We start from the raw sequence: 24,928 nt of genomic DNA, 5'->3' as shown, positions 1-24,928 counted from the left end.
CTCTACCTGGACTTTCACTGCAGGACCACCGTCAGCTTCCTTCATCCAGTCTCACCTCAGTCAGGAGCCAGGACGGACTGGGATCAGGACGGTCTGGGATCAGTACGGTTTGGGATCAGGACAGACTGGGATCAGGACGGTCTGGGATCAGGACGGTCTAGGGTCAGGACAGTTGGGTCAGGGCGGTCTGGGATCAGGGCGGTCTGGGATCAGGATGGTCTGGGATCAGGGCGGTCTGGGATCAGGGCGGTCTGGGATCAGGACGGTCTGAGATCAGGACGGTCTAGGGTCAGGACAGTTGGGTCAGGGCGGTCTGGGATCAGGGCGGTCTGGGATCAGGATGGTCTGGGATCAGGGCGGTCTGGGATCAGGACGGTCTAGGGTCAGGACAGTTGGGTCAGGGCGGTCTGGGATCAGGGCGGTCTGGGATCAGGGCGGTCTGGGATCAGGATGGTCTGGGATCAGGACAGTCTGGGATCAGGACGGTCTGGGATCAGGACGGTTTGGGATCAGGACAGACTAGTATCAGGACGGTCTGGGATCAGGACGGTCTGCGGTTCGGACGGTCTGGGATCAGGACGGTCTGGGATCAGGACGGACTGGGATCAGGACGGTTTGGGATCAGGACAGACTAGTATCAGGACGGTCTGGGATCAGGACGGTCTGCGGTTCGGACGGTCTGGGATCAGGACGGTCTGGGATCAGGACGGACTGGGATCAGGACGGTTTGGGATCAGGACAGACTGGGATCAGGACAGTCTGGGATCAGGACGGTCTGGGATCAGTACGGTTTGGGATCAGGACAGACTGGGATCAGGATGGTCTGGATCTACAGATCTGTGGCAAGAGACGAAGAAAACCATCTAAACTGTGTTGGAGGATTAAAAGGAAAGATTGAACCTGAACTAAAGAAGAAGAAAACACCCTGCACTGCTTCCTGTCCTCCACCAGAGGGCGCCATCCATCCAGTCTGATGAGGAGGATGAAGAGTTCCCAGCTGGTCCGTTTTCTTTTTTTCTTTTTAAAAATGTCAACAAGGTCAAAATTAAACATTTTGTATAAAACTGAACAAAACAAGAAAACAGAATAAATTTAGTGAGAAGAGGAAACAAACTTTTAGTTTTATTTACATTCTTTGTTGTGTTTTAGGACTTTTCTGTGATTTCTGTTGGTTTTCTAATATTTTCCTGTTGTTTTTGGTGGAAGTGACTTTTCTACTTTTTATTTCAGTTTTTCTTAAACTCTTTAAATCTTCTTCCATCCAGATTCTGTGTGAGCTGCTTTCTGAACACTAACACCAGCACAGCTTCTTAATTAAAGGCTGAATAATTAGGATTTTTTCTGTAAAAATCAGTTAAATGTTCTCATTTGCTGTGAGGGATAAAAGAAACCTTCCCCATAAACAAACTGTGTCCTACATCAACAACGTCTTGTCAAGTTTTTCTCCTTCAAAATAAGAGTTCAGCTTCCTTCATCCAGTCTCACCTCAGTCAGGAGCCAGGACGGACTGGGATCAGGACGGTCTGGGATCAGTACGGTTTGGGATCAGGACAGACTGGGATCAGGACGGTCTGGGATCAGGACGGTCTAGGGTCAGGACAGTTGGGTCAGGGCGGTCTGGGATCAGGGCGGTCTGGGATCAGGATGGTCTGGGATCAGGGCAGTCTGGGATCAGGGCAGTCTGGGATCAGGACGGTCTGGGATCAGGACGGTCTAGGGTCAGGACAGTTGGGTCAGGGCGGTCTGGGATCAGGGCGGTCTGGGATCAGGATGGTCTGGGATCAGGGCGGTCTGGGATCAGGACGGTCTAAGGTCAGGACAGTTGGGTCAGGGCGGTCTGGGATCAGGGCGGTCTGGGATCAGGGCGGTCTGGGATCAGGATGGTCTGGGATCAGGACAGTCTGGGATCAGGACGGTCTGGGATCAGGACGGTTTGGGATCAGGACAGACTAGTATCAGGACGGTCTGGGATCAGGACGGACTGGGATCAGGACGGTTTGGGATCAGGACAGACTAGTATCAGGACGGTCTGGGATCAGGACGGTCTGCGGTTCGGACGGTCTGGGATCAGGACGGTCTGGGATCAGGACGGACTGGGATCAGGACGGTTTGGGATCAGGACAGACTGGGATCAGGACAGTCTGGGATCAGGACGGTCTGGGATCAGTACGGTTTGAGATCAGGACAGACTGGGATCAGGATGGTCTGGATCTACAGATCTGTGGCAAGAGACAAAGAAAACCATCTAAAGTGTGATGGAGGATTAAAAGGAAAGATTGAACCTGAACTGAAGAAGAAGAAAACATCCTGCACTGCTTCCTGTCCTCCACCAGAGGGCGCCATCCATCCAGTCTGATGAGGAGGATGGAGCTGGTCCGTTTTCTTTTTTTCTTTTTAAAATGTCAACAAGGTCAAAATTAAACATTTTGTATAAAACTGAACAAAACAAGAAAACAGAATAAATTTAGTGAGAAGAGGAAACAAACTTTTAGTTTTATTTACATTCTTTGTTGTGTTTTAGGACTTTTCTGTGATTTCTGTTGGTTTTCTAATATTTTCCTGTTGTTTTTGGTGGAAGTGACTTTTCTACTTTTTATTTCAGTTTTTCTTAAACTCTTTAAATCTTCTTCCATCCAGATTCTGTGTGAGCTGCTTTCTGAACACTAACACCAGCACAGCTTCTTAATTAAAGGCTGAATAATTATGATGTTTCTTTAAAAATAATTTTAAAAGTTCTAATTTGCTGTGAGGGATAAAAGAAACCTTCCCTATAAACAAACTGTGTCCTACATCAACAACGTCTTGTCAAGTTTTTCTCCTTCAAAATAAGAGTTCTGTGCCGGAATAACCGTGTTGCTCTTCCCAACTTCCTGGTTTCTTATCCAATCATAAGAGACTCCCCACGGTTGCCAACAAGGCAGCGTTTGGTATTTTATGTCTGTAAAAGAGCAGCAGCCTGCAGGTATGGAAGATGGTGAAAGAAGCGACCAGAAATAGTTTCAGGAAAACCTAAAACGCTTCGGCATCCTGATAAAAAAGCAAACCACCAAAAACAGAATAAAACGAGGATCAATGCTGGAGAATCTTTTAAAAGGTGGAGAAGTCTGAGCTGGCAAATTTTCTCCTCCACAGGTAAACACCAGCATTTAGCTTAAATTAACCTAAAAGTTTATCTTGATTTACAAAGATTTTAGTCTAATTTATTCCTCGGCGCTCATTAAATGAGTGTGTGTGAGTGTATGGACGTATTAGTGGAGTAAACTGGTGGCCTGTTAGTTCACAACAACACATGTAATGATGTTTGGACCGAGTGGATACTGTGTTTGTCCTTATAAACTTATTAAAATACTATCAAATTCATTTATTAAGTGAGACTAAGGGGAAACATTTGTTAATTAATGTAGCTTTTGTTTACACTCTAGTTCATGCTAACGCGTGAAATTAGCGCTAGCATTGCGAAGCATAGCAACTTCCTGTGTGTGAATCATCTTCTCTCCTCATCATGATGTTTGCTGGCGCTTTGTTCTCCGTCCTTCATAAGCTGCATATAAAAACCGTCCACTCACAAACCGGCAACCTACAGAAACTCTCAGAGAAGAAGAAGAAGAACGCTGTCCGTGTTTTTCTCTTTCGACTGCAGTTCTGATTTGAAACACTAGGTGTCAGTGCTGCTTATTTTGCCTTTAAACATTTCTCTTTACATTTGTTCTACCAGCTTGTAAAGGTGGGGCGTCCAGCTCTCCATCCACGTATAAACATTTTTTACATCATCGTTTTCTATCAAACATGAAAATAAACAGCTGATCAGAGCTGTCAATCAAACTGACTCTGACCCTGTCCAGTCCCAGGCTGAGCTCTGCAGGTGGGCGGGGCTTCAGCGTGGCCCACATCAGAGCATAAAACAGGACTTCATTACCCAGCATGCAGTGCAGGTGGGCGGGGCTTCAGCGTGGCCTACATCCGAGCAGAAAGCAGGACTTCATTACCCAGCATGCAGTGCAGGTGGGCGGGGCTTCAGCGTGGCCTACATCCGAGCAGAAAGCAGGACTGCATTACCCAGCATGCAGTGTGTGTGTGTCTGTAAAATCCCTAAAGAGGATTTGTGTGGATCAGAGACGACATGCCGCTGAAGAGAGAAGGTGAGACGCAGCTCTGACAATATCTGATGTTTTTGTTGTTTGTCATTCTGTACGTGTGTGTTTGATAATGTGTGTGTGTGATAATGTGTGTGTGTGTGTGCATGTGTGTGTGTGTATATATGTGATAAGATGTGTGTGTGTGGAGCTTCTCCCCTTTCTGTTGGCCTCATCTTCTTCTTCAGCTTATTTTCCTGCGGTCGTGTTCATGACCCTGTTGTCTGTGTGACCTCTGACCTCTACATGCTTTTACCAAATGTCCCAGTGTGTGTGTGTTACTGGGTGAACTGGGAAAAACATGGATTTGCAGTGCTGGCCAAACCTGGTCCTCCAGATCTACGATCCTTAAACTTTTAGATGTAGATCCCAATATAACCTGAAAACCAGGCAATGCAATGATAAAACGACCAGCTTCCTCCCAATGCGACCTTAGTAGAGCCCAATACAACCTTTAAAACAACCCAATACAACCTTTAAACCACCCAACACAATCTTTAAACCACCGAATACAACCTTAAAACCACCCAATGAAACCTTTAAACCACCCAATACAACCTTAAAACCACCCAATAAAACCTTTAAACCACCAAATACAACCTTTAAAATGCCCAATAAAACCTTTAAACCACCCAATACAACCTTTAAAATTCCCAATAAAACCTTTAAACCACCCAATACAACCTTTAAAATGCCCAATACAATCTTTAAAACAACCCAATACAAACTTTAAACCACCCAACACAACCTTTAAACCGCCCAATAAACCTTTAAACCACCCAATAAAACCTTTAAACCACCCAACACAACCTTTAAACCACACAATAAAACCTTTAAACCACCCAATAAAACCTTTAAACCAACCGCTCTCTCCCATTAGAGCCCTTTAAACCACCCAATACAACCTTTAAACCACCCAATACAACCTTTAAACCGCCCAATACAACCTTTAAATCACCCAATACAACCTTTAAACCACCCAATACAACCTTTAAACCGCCCAATGAAACCTTTAAACCACACAATACAACCTTAAAACCAACCGCTCTCTCGCATTAGAGCCCAAAAAACCACCCAGTACACCCATAAATCCACCCACTCCCTCCCATTACAACCCCAAAAAACCACCCAATACAACCGTTAAACCACCCAATACAACCTTAAAACCGCCCAATACAACCTTTAAACCGCCCAATGAAACCTTTAAACCACCCAATACAACCTTAAAAACGCCCAATACAACCTTTAAACCACCCAATACAACCTTTAAACCGCCCAATACAACCTTTAAATCGCCCAATACAACCTTTAAATCGCCCAATACAACCTTTAAACCGCCCAATGAAACCTTTAAACCGCCCAATACAACCTTTAAACCGCCCAATGAAACCTTTAAACCGCCCAATACAACCTTTAAACCGCCCAATACAACCTTTAAACCGCCCAATACAACCTTGAAACCGCCCAATGAAACCTTTAAACCGCCCAATACAACCTTTAAACCGCCCAATACAACCTTTAAACCGCCCAATGAAACCTTTAAACCGCCCAATACAACCTTTAAACCGCCCAATACAACCTTTAAACCGCCCAATGAAACCTTTAAACCGCCCAATACAACCTTTACATCACCCAATACAACCTTTAAACAACCCAATACAACCTTTAAACCGCCCAATGAAACCTTTAAACCACCCAATGAAACCTTTAAACCACCCAATACAACCTTTAAACCACCCAATGAAACCTTTAAACCACCCAATACAACCTTAAAACCAACCACTCTCTCGCATTAGAGCCCTAAAAACCACCCAATACACCCATAAATCCACCCACTCCCTCCCATTACAACCCCAAAAAACCACCCAATACAACCTTTAAACCACCCAATACAACCTTTAAACCACGCAATACAACCTTTAAACCACCCAATAAAACCTTTAAACCACCCAATACAACCTTTAAACCACCCAATGAAACCTTTAAACCACCCAATACAACCTTTAAACCGCCCAATACATCCTTTAAATCATCTAATACAACCTTTAAACCACACAATACACCTTTAAACCACCCAATGAAACCTTTAAACCACACAATACAACCTTTAAACCACCCAATGAAACCTTTAAACCGCCCAATACAACCTTTAAATCACCCAATACAACCTTTAAACAACCCAATACAACCTTTAAACTGCCCAATGAAACCTTTAAACCACCCAATACAACCTTAAAACCAACCGCTCTCTCGCATTAGAGCCCTAAAAACCACCCAATACACCCATAAATCCACCCACTCCCTCCCATTACAACCACAAAAAACCACCCAATACAACCTGTAAACCACCCAATACAACCTTTAAACCACCCAATGAAACCTTTAAACCACCCAATACATCCTTTAAACCACCCAATAAAACCTTTAAACCGCCCAATACAACCTTTAAACCACCCAATACAACCTTTAAACCGCCCAATACAATCTTTAAACCACCCAATACAACCTTTAAACCGCCCAATACAACCTTTAAACCACCCAATACAACCTTTAAACCACCCAATGAAACCTTTAAACCACCCAATACAACCTTTAAACCGCCCAATACAACCTTTAAACCGCCCAATACAACCTTTAAACCACCCAATGAAACCTTTAAACCACCCAATACAACCTTTAAACCACCCAATACAACCTTTAAACCGCCCAATACAATCTTTAAACCGCCCAATACAACCTTTAAACCGCCCAATACAACCTTTAAACCACCCAATGAAACCTTTAAACCGCCCAATACAACCTTTAAACCACCCAATACAACCTTTAAACCTCCCAATACAATCTTTAAACCGCCCAATACAACCTTTAAACCGCCCAATACAACCTTTAAACCACCCAATGAAACCTTTAAACCACCCAATAAAACCTTTAAACCACCCGCTCCCTCCTGGACCCCCTGGACCTGAGGGGCGCCTGCCCTCTCTGCGGCCTGTGCCACAGCGCTCGGTGCCCGCTGGGCCTGCTCACCATCGCCCTTGGCTGCTCGGTGCCCCTTCCCCGTCCTGCTGGGGGGCTCTGGTCTGGTGGCCCCTCTGCTCTGGGCTGAGTGGAGCCGCTACTCTGTCTACCTTGGCTGTCCTGGGCTCTTTGCTCTGCGGACCTGCCGGGTCTTTGGGGCCTTGGGCTCCCCCTCGTCTCCCCCTGATGCTTGGGGTGTGTCGTAGACACGGCCCCCTTACAAGCACAAGTTTCATCCTTGTTACATAGTCACACATGCATGTTCACGTTCACACGTGCACGCTCACAAACATGCTCGTCTCTCCATCTGGTTCTGACTAGATGTTGCTGATGTTTGTGTGTTGGTACGTTTCTCTGCAGGTACTTTTGATGACGTTTCATATCATCATTGTGTTATCTTTATGTACCATGTGGTAGTTTATAGTGTTTTTCTGAATACTGATGTGATTTAGGAGCCAAGACAACTTTTATATCCACGTTTGAATTCTGTCCTTTTGTCTTTCTCCCCTTTCTCCATCTCCCTGTCAGGTTCGGCACTGACATATCAAGACTAAAGGAAATGAGATTATAATAAAAATAATAAAAGGGCAGCCATGTATATAACATGTCTCCCTTGGTAGACAAATCTGTCCAGCAAACTGTGGCACAGAGACCACCGTCCTGTATGTTAGGATGCTGGACAGGACAGGGTTAAAAAAAACTGCCCAATACAAACTTCAAACCAGTGTCTCCAGTCAGGACCAGCTAGGAAGGGTTTTCCACTCTCTGAAACAGTCTGAAGTGGTCCTCCTAGTCTTCTCAGACCTGCTGGCTGAGGAACCAGCAGAAGCACTAACAGGTTGTGTGTCCTGCAGATACTGAGCGCGCTCTGCAGGTGATGGAGGCCTGTCAGGCTGATGCAGCTGATGGAGTCAAAGGTCGCGCAGAGAAGCTGCTTAACATCTTCCAGAGTGACCTGTTCCAGGCTCTGCTGGGTAACACCTACCCACTAACACCTACACACACTAACACCTACCCACTAACACCTACACACACTAACTCCTACACACACTAATATCTACACACACTAACACCTACACACACTAACTCCTACACACACTAACACCTACACACACTAACACCTACACACACTAACTCCTACAAACACTAACACCTACACACACTAACTCCTACACACACTAAAATCTACACACACTAACCCCTACACACACTAACACCTACCCACTAACACCTACACACACTAACACCTACACACACTAACTCCTACACACACTAACCCCTACACACACTAACACCTACCCACTAACACCTACACACACTAACACCTACCCACTAACACCTACACACACTAACTCCTACACACACTAACACCTACACACACTAACACCTACACACACTAATATCTACACACACTAACACCTACACACACTAACACCTACACACACTAACTCCTACACACACTAAAATCTACACACACTAACCCCTACACACACTAACACCTACACACAGTAACACCTACACACACTAACACCTACACACACTAACACCTACACACACTAACACCTACACACTAACACCTACCCACTAACACCTACACACAGTAACACCTACACACACTAACACCTACCCACTAACACCTACACACACTAACACCTACACAGACTAACTCCTACACACACTAACACCTACACACACTAACTCCTAAACACACTAACACCTACCCACTAACACCTACACACACTAACACCTACACACACTAACACCTACACACACTAACACCTACACACACTAACACCTACACGCACTAACACCTACACGCACTAACACCTACACACTAACACCTACCCACTAACTTCTACACACACTAACACCTACACGCACTAACACCTACACGCACTAACACCTACCCACTAACACCTACACACACTAACACCTACACACACTAACACCTACACACACTAACACCTACCCACTAACACCTACACACACTGACACCTACACGCACTAACACCTACACGCACTAACACCTACACACTAACACCTACACACTCTAAGACCTACACACACTAACACCTACACACTCTAACACCTACACACACTAACACCTACACACTAACACCTACACACACTAACACCTGCACACACTAACACCTGCACACACTAACACCTACACGCACTAACACCTACACACTAACACCTACACACACTAACACCTGCACACACTAATATCTACACACACTAACACCTACACACACGAACACCTACACACTCTAAGACCTACACACACAAACACCTACACACACTAACACCTGCACACACTAACACCTACACACACTAACACCTACACACACTAACACCTACCCACTAACACCTACACACACTAACACCTACCCACTAACACCTACACACTAACACCTACACACACTAACACCTGCACACACTAATATCTACACACACTAACACCTACACACACGAACACCTACACACACTCTAAGACCTACACACACTAACACCTACACACACTAACACCTGCACACACTAACACCTACACACACTAACACCTACACACACTAACACCTACCCACTAAAACCTACACATACTAACACCTACCCACTAACACCTACACACAGTAACACCTACACACACTAACACCTACCCACTAACACCTACACACAGTAACACCTACACACACTAACACCTACCCACTTACACCTACACACACTAACACCTACACACACTAACACCTACACACACTAACACCTACCCACTAACACCTACACACAGTAACACCTACACACACTAACACCTACCCACTAACACCTACACACACTAACACCTACACACACTAACACCTACACAGACTAACTCCTACACACACTAACACCTACACACACTAACTCCTAAACACACTAACACCTACCCACTAACACCTACACACACTAACACCTACACACACTAACACCTACACGCACTAACACCTACACGCACTAACACCTACACACTAACACCTACACACTCTAAGATCTACACACACTAACACCTACACACACTAACACCTGCACACACTAACACCTGCACACACTAACACCTACCCACTAACACTTACCCACACTAACACCTACACACACTAACACCTACACGCACTAACACCTACACACACTAACACCTACACACTAACACCTACACACTCTAAGACCTACACACACTAACACCTACCCACTAACACCTACCCACTAACACCTACACACACTAACACCTACACACACTAACACCTACCCACTAACACCTACACACACTAACACCTACACACACTAACACCTACCCACTAACTCCTACACACACTAACACCTACACACACTAACTCCTAAACACACTAACACCAACCCACTAACACCTACACACTCTAAGACCTACACACACTAACACCTACACACTCTAACATCTACACACACTAAGACCTACACACACTAACACCTACACACACTAACTCCTAAACACACTAACACCTACCCACTAACACCTACACACACTAACACCTACACACACTAACACCTACACGCACTAACACCTACACACACTAACACCTACACGCACTAACACCTACACACTAACACCTACACACTCTAAGACCTACACACACTAACACCTACACACACTAACACCTACCCACTAACACCTACACACACTAACACCTACCCACTAACACCTACACACGCTAACACCTACACACACTTACACCTACCCACTAACTCCTACACACACTAACACCTACACACACTAACACCTACACACACTAACACCTACCCACTAACACCTACACACACTAACACCTACACACACTAACACCTACACACACTAAGACCTACACACACTAACACCTACACACTCTAACACCTACACACACTAACACCTACACACTAACACCTACACACACTAACACCTGCACACACTAACACCTGCACACACTAACACCTACACGCACTAACACCTACACACACTAATATCTACACACACTAACACCTACACACACTAACACCTACACACACTAACTCCTACACACACTAAAATCTACACACACTAACCCCTACACACACTAACACCTACACACAGTAACACCTACACACACTAACACCTACACACACTAACACCTACACACACTAACACCTACACACTAACACCTACCCACTAACACCTACACACAGTAACACCTACACACACTAACACCTACCCACTAACACCTACACACACTAACACCTACACAGACTAACTCCTACACACACTAACACCTACACACACTAACTCCTAAACACACTAACACCTACCCACTAACACCTACACACACTAACACCTACACACACTAACACCTACACACACTAACACCTACACGCACTAACACCTACACGCACTAACACCTACACACTAACACCTACCCACTAACTTCTACACACACTAACACCTACACGCACTAACACCTACACGCACTAACACCTACCCACTAACACCTACACACACTAACACCTACACACACTAACACCTACACACACTAACACCTACCCACTAACACCTACACACACTGACACCTACACGCACTAACACCTACACACTAACACCTACACACTCTAAGACCTACACACACTAACACCTACACACTCTAACACCTACACACACTAACACCTACACACTAACACCTACACACACTAACACCTGCACACACTAACACCTGCACACACTAACACCTACACGCACTAACACCTACACACTAACACCTACACACACTAACACCTGCACACACTAATATCTACACACACTAACACCTACACACACGAACACCTACACACTCTAAGACCTACACACACAAACACCTACACACACTAACACCTGCACACACTAACACCTACACACACTAACACCTACACACACTAACACCTACCCACTAACACCTACACACACTAACACCTACCCACTAACACCTACACACTAACACCTACACACTCTAAGACCTACACACACTAACACCTACACACACTAACACCTACCCACTAACACCTACACACACTAACACCTACCCACTAACACCTACACACGCTAACACCTACACACACTTACACCTACCCACTAACTCCTACACACACTAACACCTACACACACTAACACCTACCCACTAACACCTACACACACTAACACCTACACACACTAACACCTACACACACTAAGACCTACACACACTAACACCTACACACTCTAACACCTACACACACTAACACCTACACACTAACACCTACACACACTAACACCTGCACACACTAACACCTGCACACACTAACACCTACACGCACTAACACCTACACACACTAATATCTACACACACTAACACCTACACACACTAACACCTACACACACTAACTCCTACACACACTAAAATCTACACACACTAACCCCTACACACACTAACACCTACACACAGTAACACCTACACACACTAACACCTACACACACTAACACCTACACACACTAACACCTACACACTAACACCTACCCACTAACACCTACACACAGTAACACCTACACACACTAACACCTACCCACTAACACCTACACACACTAACACCTACACAGACTAACTCCTACACACACTAACACCTACACACACTAACTCCTAAACACACTAACACCTACCCACTAACACCTACACACACTAACACCTACACACACTAACACCTACACACACTAACACCTACACACACTAACACCTACACGCACTAACACCTACACGCACTAACACCTACACACTAACACCTACCCACTAACTTCTACACACACTAACACCTACACGCACTAACACCTACACGCACTAACACCTACCCACTAACACCTACACACACTAACACCTACACACACTAACACCTACACACACTAACACCTACCCACTAACACCTACACACACTGACACCTACACGCACTAACACCTACACGCACTAACACCTACACACTAACACCTACACACTCTAAGACCTACACACACTAACACCTACACACTCTAACACCTACACACACTAACACCTACACACTAACACCTACACACACTAACACCTGCACACACTAACACCTGCACACACTAACACCTACACGCACTAACACCTACACACTAACACCTACACACACTAACACCTGCACACACTAATATCTACACACACTAACACCTACACACACGAACACCTACACACTCTAAGACCTACACACACAAACACCTACACACACTAACACCTGCACACACTAACACCTACACACACTAACACCTACACACACTAACACCTACCCACTAACACCTACACACACTAACACCTACCCACTAACACCTACACACTAACACCTACACACACTAACACCTGCACACACTAATATCTACACACACTAACACCTACACACACGAACACCTACACACACTCTAAGACCTACACACACTAACACCTACACACACTAACACCTGCACACACTAACACCTACACACACTAACACCTACACACACTAACACCTACCCACTAAACCTACACATACTAACACCTACCCACTAACACCTACACACAGTAACACCTACACACACTAACACCTACCCACTAACACCTACACACAGTAACACCTACACACACTAACACCTACCCACTTACACCTACACACACTAACACCTACACACACTAACACCTACACACACTAACACCTACCCACTAACACCTACACACAGTAACACCTACACACACTAACACCTACCCACTAACACCTACACACACTAACACCTACACACACTAACACCTACACAGACTAACTCCTACACACACTAACACCTACACACACTAACTCCTAAACACACTAACACCTACCCACTAACACCTACACACACTAACACCTACACACACTAACACCTACACGCACTAAAACCTACACGCACTAACACCTACACACTAACACCTACACACTCTAAGATCTACACACACTAACACCTACACACACTAACACCTGCACACACTAACACCTGCACACACTAACACCTACCCACTAACACTTACCCACACTAACACCTACACACACTAACACCTACACGCACTAACACCTACACACACTAACACCTACACACTAACACCTACACACTCTAAGACCTACACACACTAACACCTACCCACTAACACCTACACACACTAACACCTACACACACTAACACCTACACACACTAACACCTACCCACTAACACCTACACACACTAACACCTACACACACTAACACCTACCCACTAACTCCTACACACACTAACACCTACACACACTAACTCCTAAACACACTAACACCAACCCACTAACACCTACACACTCTAAGACCTACACACACTAACACCTACACACTCTAACATCTACACACACTAAGACCTACACACACTAACACCTACACACACTAACTCCTAAACACACTAACACCTACCCACTAACACCTACACACACTAACACCTACACACACTAACACCTACACGCACTAACACCTACACACACTAACACCTACACGCACTAACACCTACACACTAACACCTACACACTCTAAGACCTACACACACTAACACCTACACACACTAACACCTACCCACTAACACCTACACACACTAACACCTACCCACTAACACCTACACACGCTAACACCTACACACACTTACACCTACCCACTAACTCCTACACACACTAACACCTACACACACTAACACCTACACACACTAACACCTACCCACTAACACCTACACACACTAACACCTACACACACTAACACCTACACACACTAACACCTACCCACTAACACCTACACACACTGACACCTACACACACTAACACCTACACACACTAACACCTACACGCACTAACACCTACACACACTAACACCTACACGCACTAACACCTACACACTAACACCTACACACTCTAAGACCTACACACACTAACACCTACACACACTAACACCTACCCACTAACACCTACACACACTAACACCTACCCACTAACACCTACACACGCTAACACCTACACACACTTACACCTACCCACTAACTCCTACACACACTAACACCTACACACACTAACACCTACACACACTAACACCTACCCACTAACACCTACACACACTAACACCTACACACACTAACACCTACACACACTAACACCTACCCACTAACACCTACACACACTGACACCTACACACACTAACACCCACACGCACTAACACCTACACACTAACACCTACACACTCTAAGACCTACACACACTAACACCTACACACTCTGACACCTACACACACTAACACCTACACACTAACACCTACACACACTAACACCTGCACACACTAACACCTGCACACACTAACACCTACACGCACTAACACCTACACACACTAATATCTACACACACTAACACCTACACACACGAACACCTACACACTCTAAGACCTACACACACTAACACCTACACACACTAACACCTGCACACACTAACACCTACACACACTAACACCTACACACACTAACACCTACCCACTAACACCTACACACACTAACACCTACCCACTAACACCTACACACTAACACCTACACACACTAACACCTACCCACTAACACCTACACACTAACACCTACACACACTAACACCTGCACACACTAATATCTACACACACTAACACCTACACACACGAACACCTACACACACTCTAAGACCTACACACACTAACACCTGCACACACTAACACCTACACACACTAACACCTACACACACTAACACCTACCCACTAAAACCTACACACACTAACACCTACCCACTAACACCTACACACAGTAACACCTACACACACTAACACCTACCCACTAACACCTACACACAGTAACACCTACACACACTAACACCTACCCACTTACACCTACACACACTAACACCTACACACACTAACACCTACCCACACTAACACCTACCCACTAACACCTACCCACTAACACCTACACACAGTAACACCTACACACACTAACACCTACCCACTAACACCTACACACACTAACACCTACACACACTAACACCTACACAGACTAACTCCTACACACACTAACACCTACACACACTAACTCCTAAACACACTAACACCTACCCACTAACACCTACACACACTAACACCTACACACACTAACACCTACACGCACTAAAACCTACACGCACTAACACCTACACACTAACACCTACACACTCTAAGACCTACACACACTAACACCTACACACACTAACACCTACACACTAACACCTACCCACACTAACACCTACACGCACTAACACCTACACACACTAACACCTACCCACTAACACCTACACACACTAACACCTACACACACTAACACCTACCCACTAACTCCTACACACACTGACACCTACACACACTAACTCCTAAACACACTAACACCTACCCACTAACACCTACACACTCTAAGACCTACACACACTAACACCTACACACTCTAACACCTACACACACTAACACCTACACACACTAACACCTACACACACTAACTCCTAAACACACTAACACCTACCCACTAACACCTACACACACTAACACCTACACACACTAACACCTACACACACTAACACCTACACGCACTAACACCTACACGCACTAACACCTACACACTAACACCTACCCACTAACACCTACACACACTAACACCTACACCCACTAACACCTACCCACACTAACACCTACACACACTAACACCTACCCACACTAACACCTACACACACTAACACCTACACACACTAACACCTACCCACTAACACCTACACACAGTAACACCTACACACACTAACACCTACCCACTAACACCTACACACACTAACACCTACACACACTAACACCTACACAGACTAACTCCTACACACACTAACACCTACACACACTAACTCCTAAACACACTAACACCTACCCACTAACACCTACACACACTAACACCTACACACACTAACACCTACACGCACTAAAACCTACACACACTAACACCTACACACTCTAAAACCTACACACTCTAAGACCTACACACACTAACACCTACACACACTAACACCTACACACTCTAACACCTACACACTCTAAGACCTACACACACTAACACCTACACACACTAACACCTACACACTAACACCTACACACACTAACACCTGCACACACTAACACCTGCACACACTAACACCTACACGCACTATCACCTACACACACTAACACCTACACGCACTAACACCTACACGCACTAACACCTACACACTAACACCTACACACTCTAAGACCTACACACACTAACACCTACCCACTAACACCTACACACACTAACACCTACACACACTAACACCTACACACACTAACACCTACACACTAACACCTACACACTCTAAGACCTACACACACTAACACCTACCCACTAACACCTACACACACTAACACCTACACACACTAACACCTACCCACTAACACCTACACACACTAACACCTACACACACTAACACCTACCCACTAACTCCTACACACACTAACACCTACACACACTAACTCCTAAACACACTAACACCTACACACACTAACACCTACACACTCTAAGACCTACACACACTAACACCTACACACTCTAACATCTACACACACTAACACCTACACACACTAACACCTACACACACTAACTCCTAAACACACTAACACCTACCCACTAACACCTACACACACTAACACCTACACACACTAACACCTACACGCACTAACACCTACACACACTAACACCTACACGCACTAACACCTACACACTAACACCTACACACTCTAAGACCTACACACACTAACACCTACCCACTAACACCTACACACACTAACACCTACACACACTAACACCTACACACACTAACACCTACACACACTAACACCTACACACACTAACACCTACACACTAACTCCTACACACACTAACACCTCCACACACTAACTCCTAAACACACTAACACCAACCCACTAACACCTACACACTCTAAGACCTACCACACATAACACCTACACACTCTAACACTCTACACACACTAACACCCTACACACACTAACACTACACACACTAACTCCTAAACACACTAACACCTACCCACTAACCACCTACACACACTAACACCTACACACACTAACACCTACACGCACTAACACCTACACACACAACACCTACACGCACTAACACCTACACACTAACACCTACACACTCTAAGACCCTACACACACTAACACCTACACACACTAACACCTACCCCCACTAACCACCCTACACACACTACACACCTACACACACTAACACCTACCCACTAACACCTACACACGCTGAACACCTACACACACTAACACTACCCACTAACACCTACAACACACTAACACCTACACACAACTAACACCTACCACTAACACCTACACACACTAACACCTACACACACTAACACCTACACACACTAACACCTACCCACTAACTCCTACACACACTGACACCTACACACACTAACTCCTAAACACACTAACACCTACCCACTAACACCTACACACTCTAAGACCTACACACACTAACACCTACACACTCTAACACCTACACACACTAACACCTACACACACTAACACCTACACACACTAACTCCTAAACACACTAACACCTACCCACTAACACCTACACACACTAACACCTACACACACTAACACCTACACACACTTAACACCTACAACGCACTAACACCTACACGCACTAACAACCTACACACTTAACATCCTACCACTAACACCTACACACACTAACACCTACACCCACTAACACCTACCCACACTGAACACCTACACACACTAACACCTACCCACACTAACACCTACACACACTAACCACCTACACACACTAACACCTACCCACTAACACCTACACACAGTAACACCTACACACACTAACACCTACCCACTAACACCTACACACACTAACACCTACACACACTAACACCTACACAGACTAACTCCTACACACACTAACACCTACACACACTAACTCCTACACACTAACACCTACACACACTAACACCTACACACACTAACACCTACACACACTAACACCTACACACACTAACACCTACACACTCTAAAACCTACACACACTCTAAGACCTACACACACTAACACCTACACACACTAACACCTACACACTCTAACACCTACACACTCTAAGACCTACACACACTAACACCTACACACACTAACACCTACACACTAACACCTACACACTAACACCTGCACACACTAACACCTGCACACACTAACACCTACACGCACTATCACCTACACACACTAACACCTACACGCACTAACACCTACACGCACTAACACCTACACACTAACACCTACACACTCTAAGACCTACACACACTAACACCTACCCACTAACACCTACACACACTAACACCTACACACACTAACACCTACACACACTAACACCTACACACTAACACCTACACACTCTAAGACCTACACACACTAACACCTACCCACTAACACCTACACACACTAACACCTACACACACTAACACCTACCCACTAACACCTACACACACTAACACCTACACACACTAACACCTACACACACTAACACCTACACACACTAACTCCTAAACACACTAACACCAACCCACTAACACCTACACACTCTAAGACCTACACACACTAACACCTACACACTCTAACATCTACACACACTAACACCTACACACACTAACACCTACACACACTAACTCCTAAACACACTAACACCTACACGCACTAACACCTACACACACTAACACCTACACACACTAACACCTACACGCACTAACACCTACACACACTAACACCTACACGCACTAACGCCTACACACTAACACCTACACACTCTAAGACCTACACACACTAACACCTACCCACTAACACCTACACACACTAACACCTACACACACTAACACCTACACACACTAACACCTACACACACTAACACCTACACACACTAACACCTACACACTAACTCCTACACACACTAACACCTACACACACTAACTCCTAAACACACTAACACCAACCCACTAACACCTACACACTCTAAGACCTACACACACTAACACCTACACACTCTAACATCTACACACACTAACACCTACACACACTAACACCTACACACACTAACTCCTAAACACACTAACACCTACCCACTAACACCTACACACACTAACACCTACACACACTAACACCTACACGCACTAACACCTACACACACTAACACCTACACGCACTAACACCTACACACTAACACCTACACACTCTAAGACCTACACACACTAACACCTACACACACTAACACCTACCCACTAACACCTACACACACTAACACCTACACACACTAACACCTACCCACTAACACCTACACACGCTAACACCTACACACACTAACACCTACCCACTAACACCTACACACACTAACACCTACACACACTAACACCTACCCACTAACACCTACACACACTAACACCTACACACACTAACACCTACACACACTAACACCTACCCACTAACACCTACACACACTGACACCTACACGCACTAACACCTACACGCACTAACACCTACACACTAACACCTACACACTCTAAGACCTACACACACTAACACCTACACACTCTAACACCTACACACACTAACACCTACACACTAACACCTACACACACTAACACCTGCACACACTAACACCTGCACACACTAACACCTACACGCACTAACACCTACACACACTAATATCTACACACACTAACACCTACACACTCTAAGACCTACACACACTAACACCTACACACACTAACACCTGCACACACTAACACCTACACACACTAACACCTACACACACTAACACCTACCCACTAACACCTACACACACTAACACCTACCCACTAACACCTACACACTAACACCTACACACACTAACACCTGCACACACTAATATCTACACACACTAACACCTACACACACGAACACCTACACACACTCTAAGACCTACACACAGTAACACCTGCACACACTAACACCTACACACACTAACACCTACACACACTAACACCTACCCACTAAAACCTACACACACTAACACCTACACACACTAACACCTACACAGACTAACTCCTACACACACTAACACCTACACACACTAACTCCTAAACACACTAACACCTACCCACTAACACCTACACACACTAACACCTACACACACTAACACCTACACGCACTAAAACCTACACACACTAACACCTACACACACTAACACCTACACGCACTAAAACCTACACACACTAACACCTACACACTCTAACACCTACACACTCTAAGACCTACACACACTAACACCTACACACACTAACACCTACACACTCTAACACCTACACACTCTAAGACCTACACACACTAACACCTACACACACTAACACCTACACACTAACACCTACACACACTAACACCTGCACACACTAACACCTGCACACACTAACACCTACACGCACTATCACCTACACACACTAACACCTACACGCACTAACACCTACACGCACTAACACCTACACACTAACACCTACACACTCTAAGACCTACACACACTAACACCTACCCACTAACACCTACACACACTAACACCTTCCCACTAACACCTACACACACTAACACCTACACACACTAACTCCTAAACACACTAACACCTACCCACTAACACCTACACACACTAACACCTACACACACTAACACCTACACGCACTAACACCTACACGCACTAACACCTACACGCACTAACACCTACACACTAACACCTACCCACTAACACCTACACACACTAACACCTACACCCACTAACACCTACCCACACTAACACCTACACACACTAACACCTACACGCACTAACACCTACACACACTAACACCTACACACTAACACCTACACACTCTAAGACCTACACACACTAACACCTACCCACTAACACCTACACACACTAACACCTACACACACTAACACCTACACACACTAACACCTACCCACTAACACCTACACACACTAACACCTACACACACTAACACCTACCCACTAACTCCTACACACACTAACACCTACACACACTAACTCCTAAACACACTAACACCAACCCACTAACACCTACACACTCTAAGACCTACACACACTAACACCTACACACTCTAACATCTACACACACTAACACCTACACACACTAACACCTACACACACTAACACCTACCCACTAACACCTACACACGCTAACACCTACACACACTAACACCTACACACACTAACTCCTACACACACTAACACCTACACACACTAACACCTACACACACTAACACCTACCCACTAACTCCTACACACACTAACACCTACACACACTAACTCCTAAACACACTAACACCTACCCACTAACACCTACACACTCTAAGACCTACACACACTAACACCTACACACTCTAACACCTACACACACTAACACCTACACACACTAACACCTACACACACTAACTCCTAAACACACTAACACCTACCCACTAACACCTACACACACTAACACCTACACGCACTAACACCTACACACACTAACACCTACACGCACTAACACCTACACGCACTAACACCTACACACTAACACCTACACACTCTAAGACCTACACACACTAACACCTACCCACTAACACCTACACACACTAACACCTACACACACTAACACCTACCCACTAACACCTACACACACTAACACCTACACACACTAACACCTACCCACTAACTCCTACACACACTAACACCTACACACACTAACACCTACACACACTAACACCTACACGCACTAACACCTACACACACTAACACCTACACGCACTAACACCTACACGCACTAACACCTACCCACTAACACCTACACACACTAACACCTACCCACTAACACCTACACACACTAACACCTACACACTCTAAGACCTACACACACTAACACCTACACACTCTAACACCTACACACACTAACACCTACACACACTAACACCTGCACACACTAACACCTGCACACACTAACACCTGCACACACTAACACCTACACACACTAACACCTACACCCACTAACACCTACCCACACTAACACCTACACACACTAACACCTACACGCACTAACACCTACACGCACTAACACCTACACACTAACACCTACACACTCTAAGACCTACACACACTAACACCTACCCACTAACACCTACACACACTAACACCTACCCACTAACACCTACACACACTAACACCTACACACACTAACACCTACCCACTAACTCCTACACACACTAACACCTACACACACTAACTCCTAAACACACTAACACCTACCCACTAACACCTACACACTCTAAGACCTACACACACTAACACCTACACACACTAACACCTACCCACTAACACCTACACACACTAACACCTACACACACTAACACCTACCCACTAACTCCTACACACACTAACACCTACACACACTAACTCCTAAACACACTAACACCTACCCACTAACACCTACACACTCTAAGACCTACACACACTAACACCTACACACTCTAACACCTACACACACTAACACCTACACACACTAACACCTACACACACTAACTCCTAAACACACTAACACCTACCCACTAACACCTACACACACTAACACCTACACACACTAACACCTACACACACTAACACCTACACGCACTAACACCTACACACACTAACACCTACACACTAACACCTGCACACACTAACACCTGCACACACTAACACCTACACGCACTAACACCTACACACTAACACCTACACACACTAACACCTGCACACACTAATATCTACACACACTAACACCTACACACACGAACACCTACACACTCTAAGACCTACACAGACTAACACCTACACACACTAACACCTGCACACACTAACACCTACACGCACTAACACCTACACACTAACACCTACACGCACTGATGCCTACACACACTAACACCTGCACACACTTACACACCTACACACACTAACACCTGTACACTTACACACCTACATGTCTACAAGCAGCAACATCTTGTACATTTATTTGTTCATCCAGCTAATGCAATGTTGGTGTAGTTCCAGGTCTGACCTGTGGGTGCAGTTTTCGGTCTGACCTGTGGGTGTAGTTTTCGGGTCTTACCTGTGGGTGTAGTTTTCGGTCTTACCTGTGGGTGTAGTTTTCGGTCTGACCTGTGGGTGTAGTTTTCGGTCTGACCTGTGGGTGTAGTTTTCGGTCTGACCTGTGGGTGTAGTTTTCGGTCTGACCTGTGGGTGTAGTTTTCGGTCTGACCTGTGGGTGTAGTTTTCGGTCTTACATGTGGGTGTAGTTTTCGGTCTGACCTGTGGGTGTAGTTTTTGGTCTTACCTGTGGGTGTAGTTTTCGGTCTGACCTGTGGGTGTAGTTTTCGGTCTTACCTGTGGGCATAGTTTTCGGTCTGACCTGTGGGTGTAGTTTTCAGTCTGACCTGTGGGTGTAGTTTTCAGTCTGAGCTGTGGGTGTAGTTTTCAGTCTGATTTTGGGTGTAGTTTTCAGTCTTACCTTTGGGTGTAGTTTTCGGTCTTACCTGTTTGTGTAGTTTTCAGTCTTACCTGTGGG

The 24,928-nt window shown here is 45.2% G+C and overlaps 1 protein-coding gene across 1 annotated transcript in view; it reads left to right on the top strand.

Annotated features, from left to right (window-relative positions):
* Positions 1 to 4,096: 4,096 nt before the first annotated feature.
* Positions 4,097 to 24,928, top strand: part of dlg4b (discs, large homolog 4b (Drosophila)) — an 83,428-nt gene continuing 62,596 nt past the window's right edge. Inside the window, exons 1-2 of the mRNA XM_041984592.1 lie at positions 4,097 to 4,139; positions 8,006 to 8,125. Of these exons, the coding sequence (XP_041840526.1) occupies positions 4,121 to 4,139; positions 8,006 to 8,125 (139 nt within the window). The 5' untranslated portion in view covers positions 4,097 to 4,120. The remainder of the gene's footprint in view (positions 4,140 to 8,005; positions 8,126 to 24,928) is intronic.

Source organism: Melanotaenia boesemani, chromosome 5 (genome assembly GCF_017639745.1).
Source record: "Melanotaenia boesemani isolate fMelBoe1 chromosome 5, fMelBoe1.pri, whole genome shotgun sequence".
In the NCBI taxonomy this organism is placed as follows: Eukaryota; Metazoa; Chordata; class Actinopteri; order Atheriniformes; family Melanotaeniidae; genus Melanotaenia; species Melanotaenia boesemani.
This window is presented reverse-complemented; position numbering and strand designations above follow the sequence as displayed.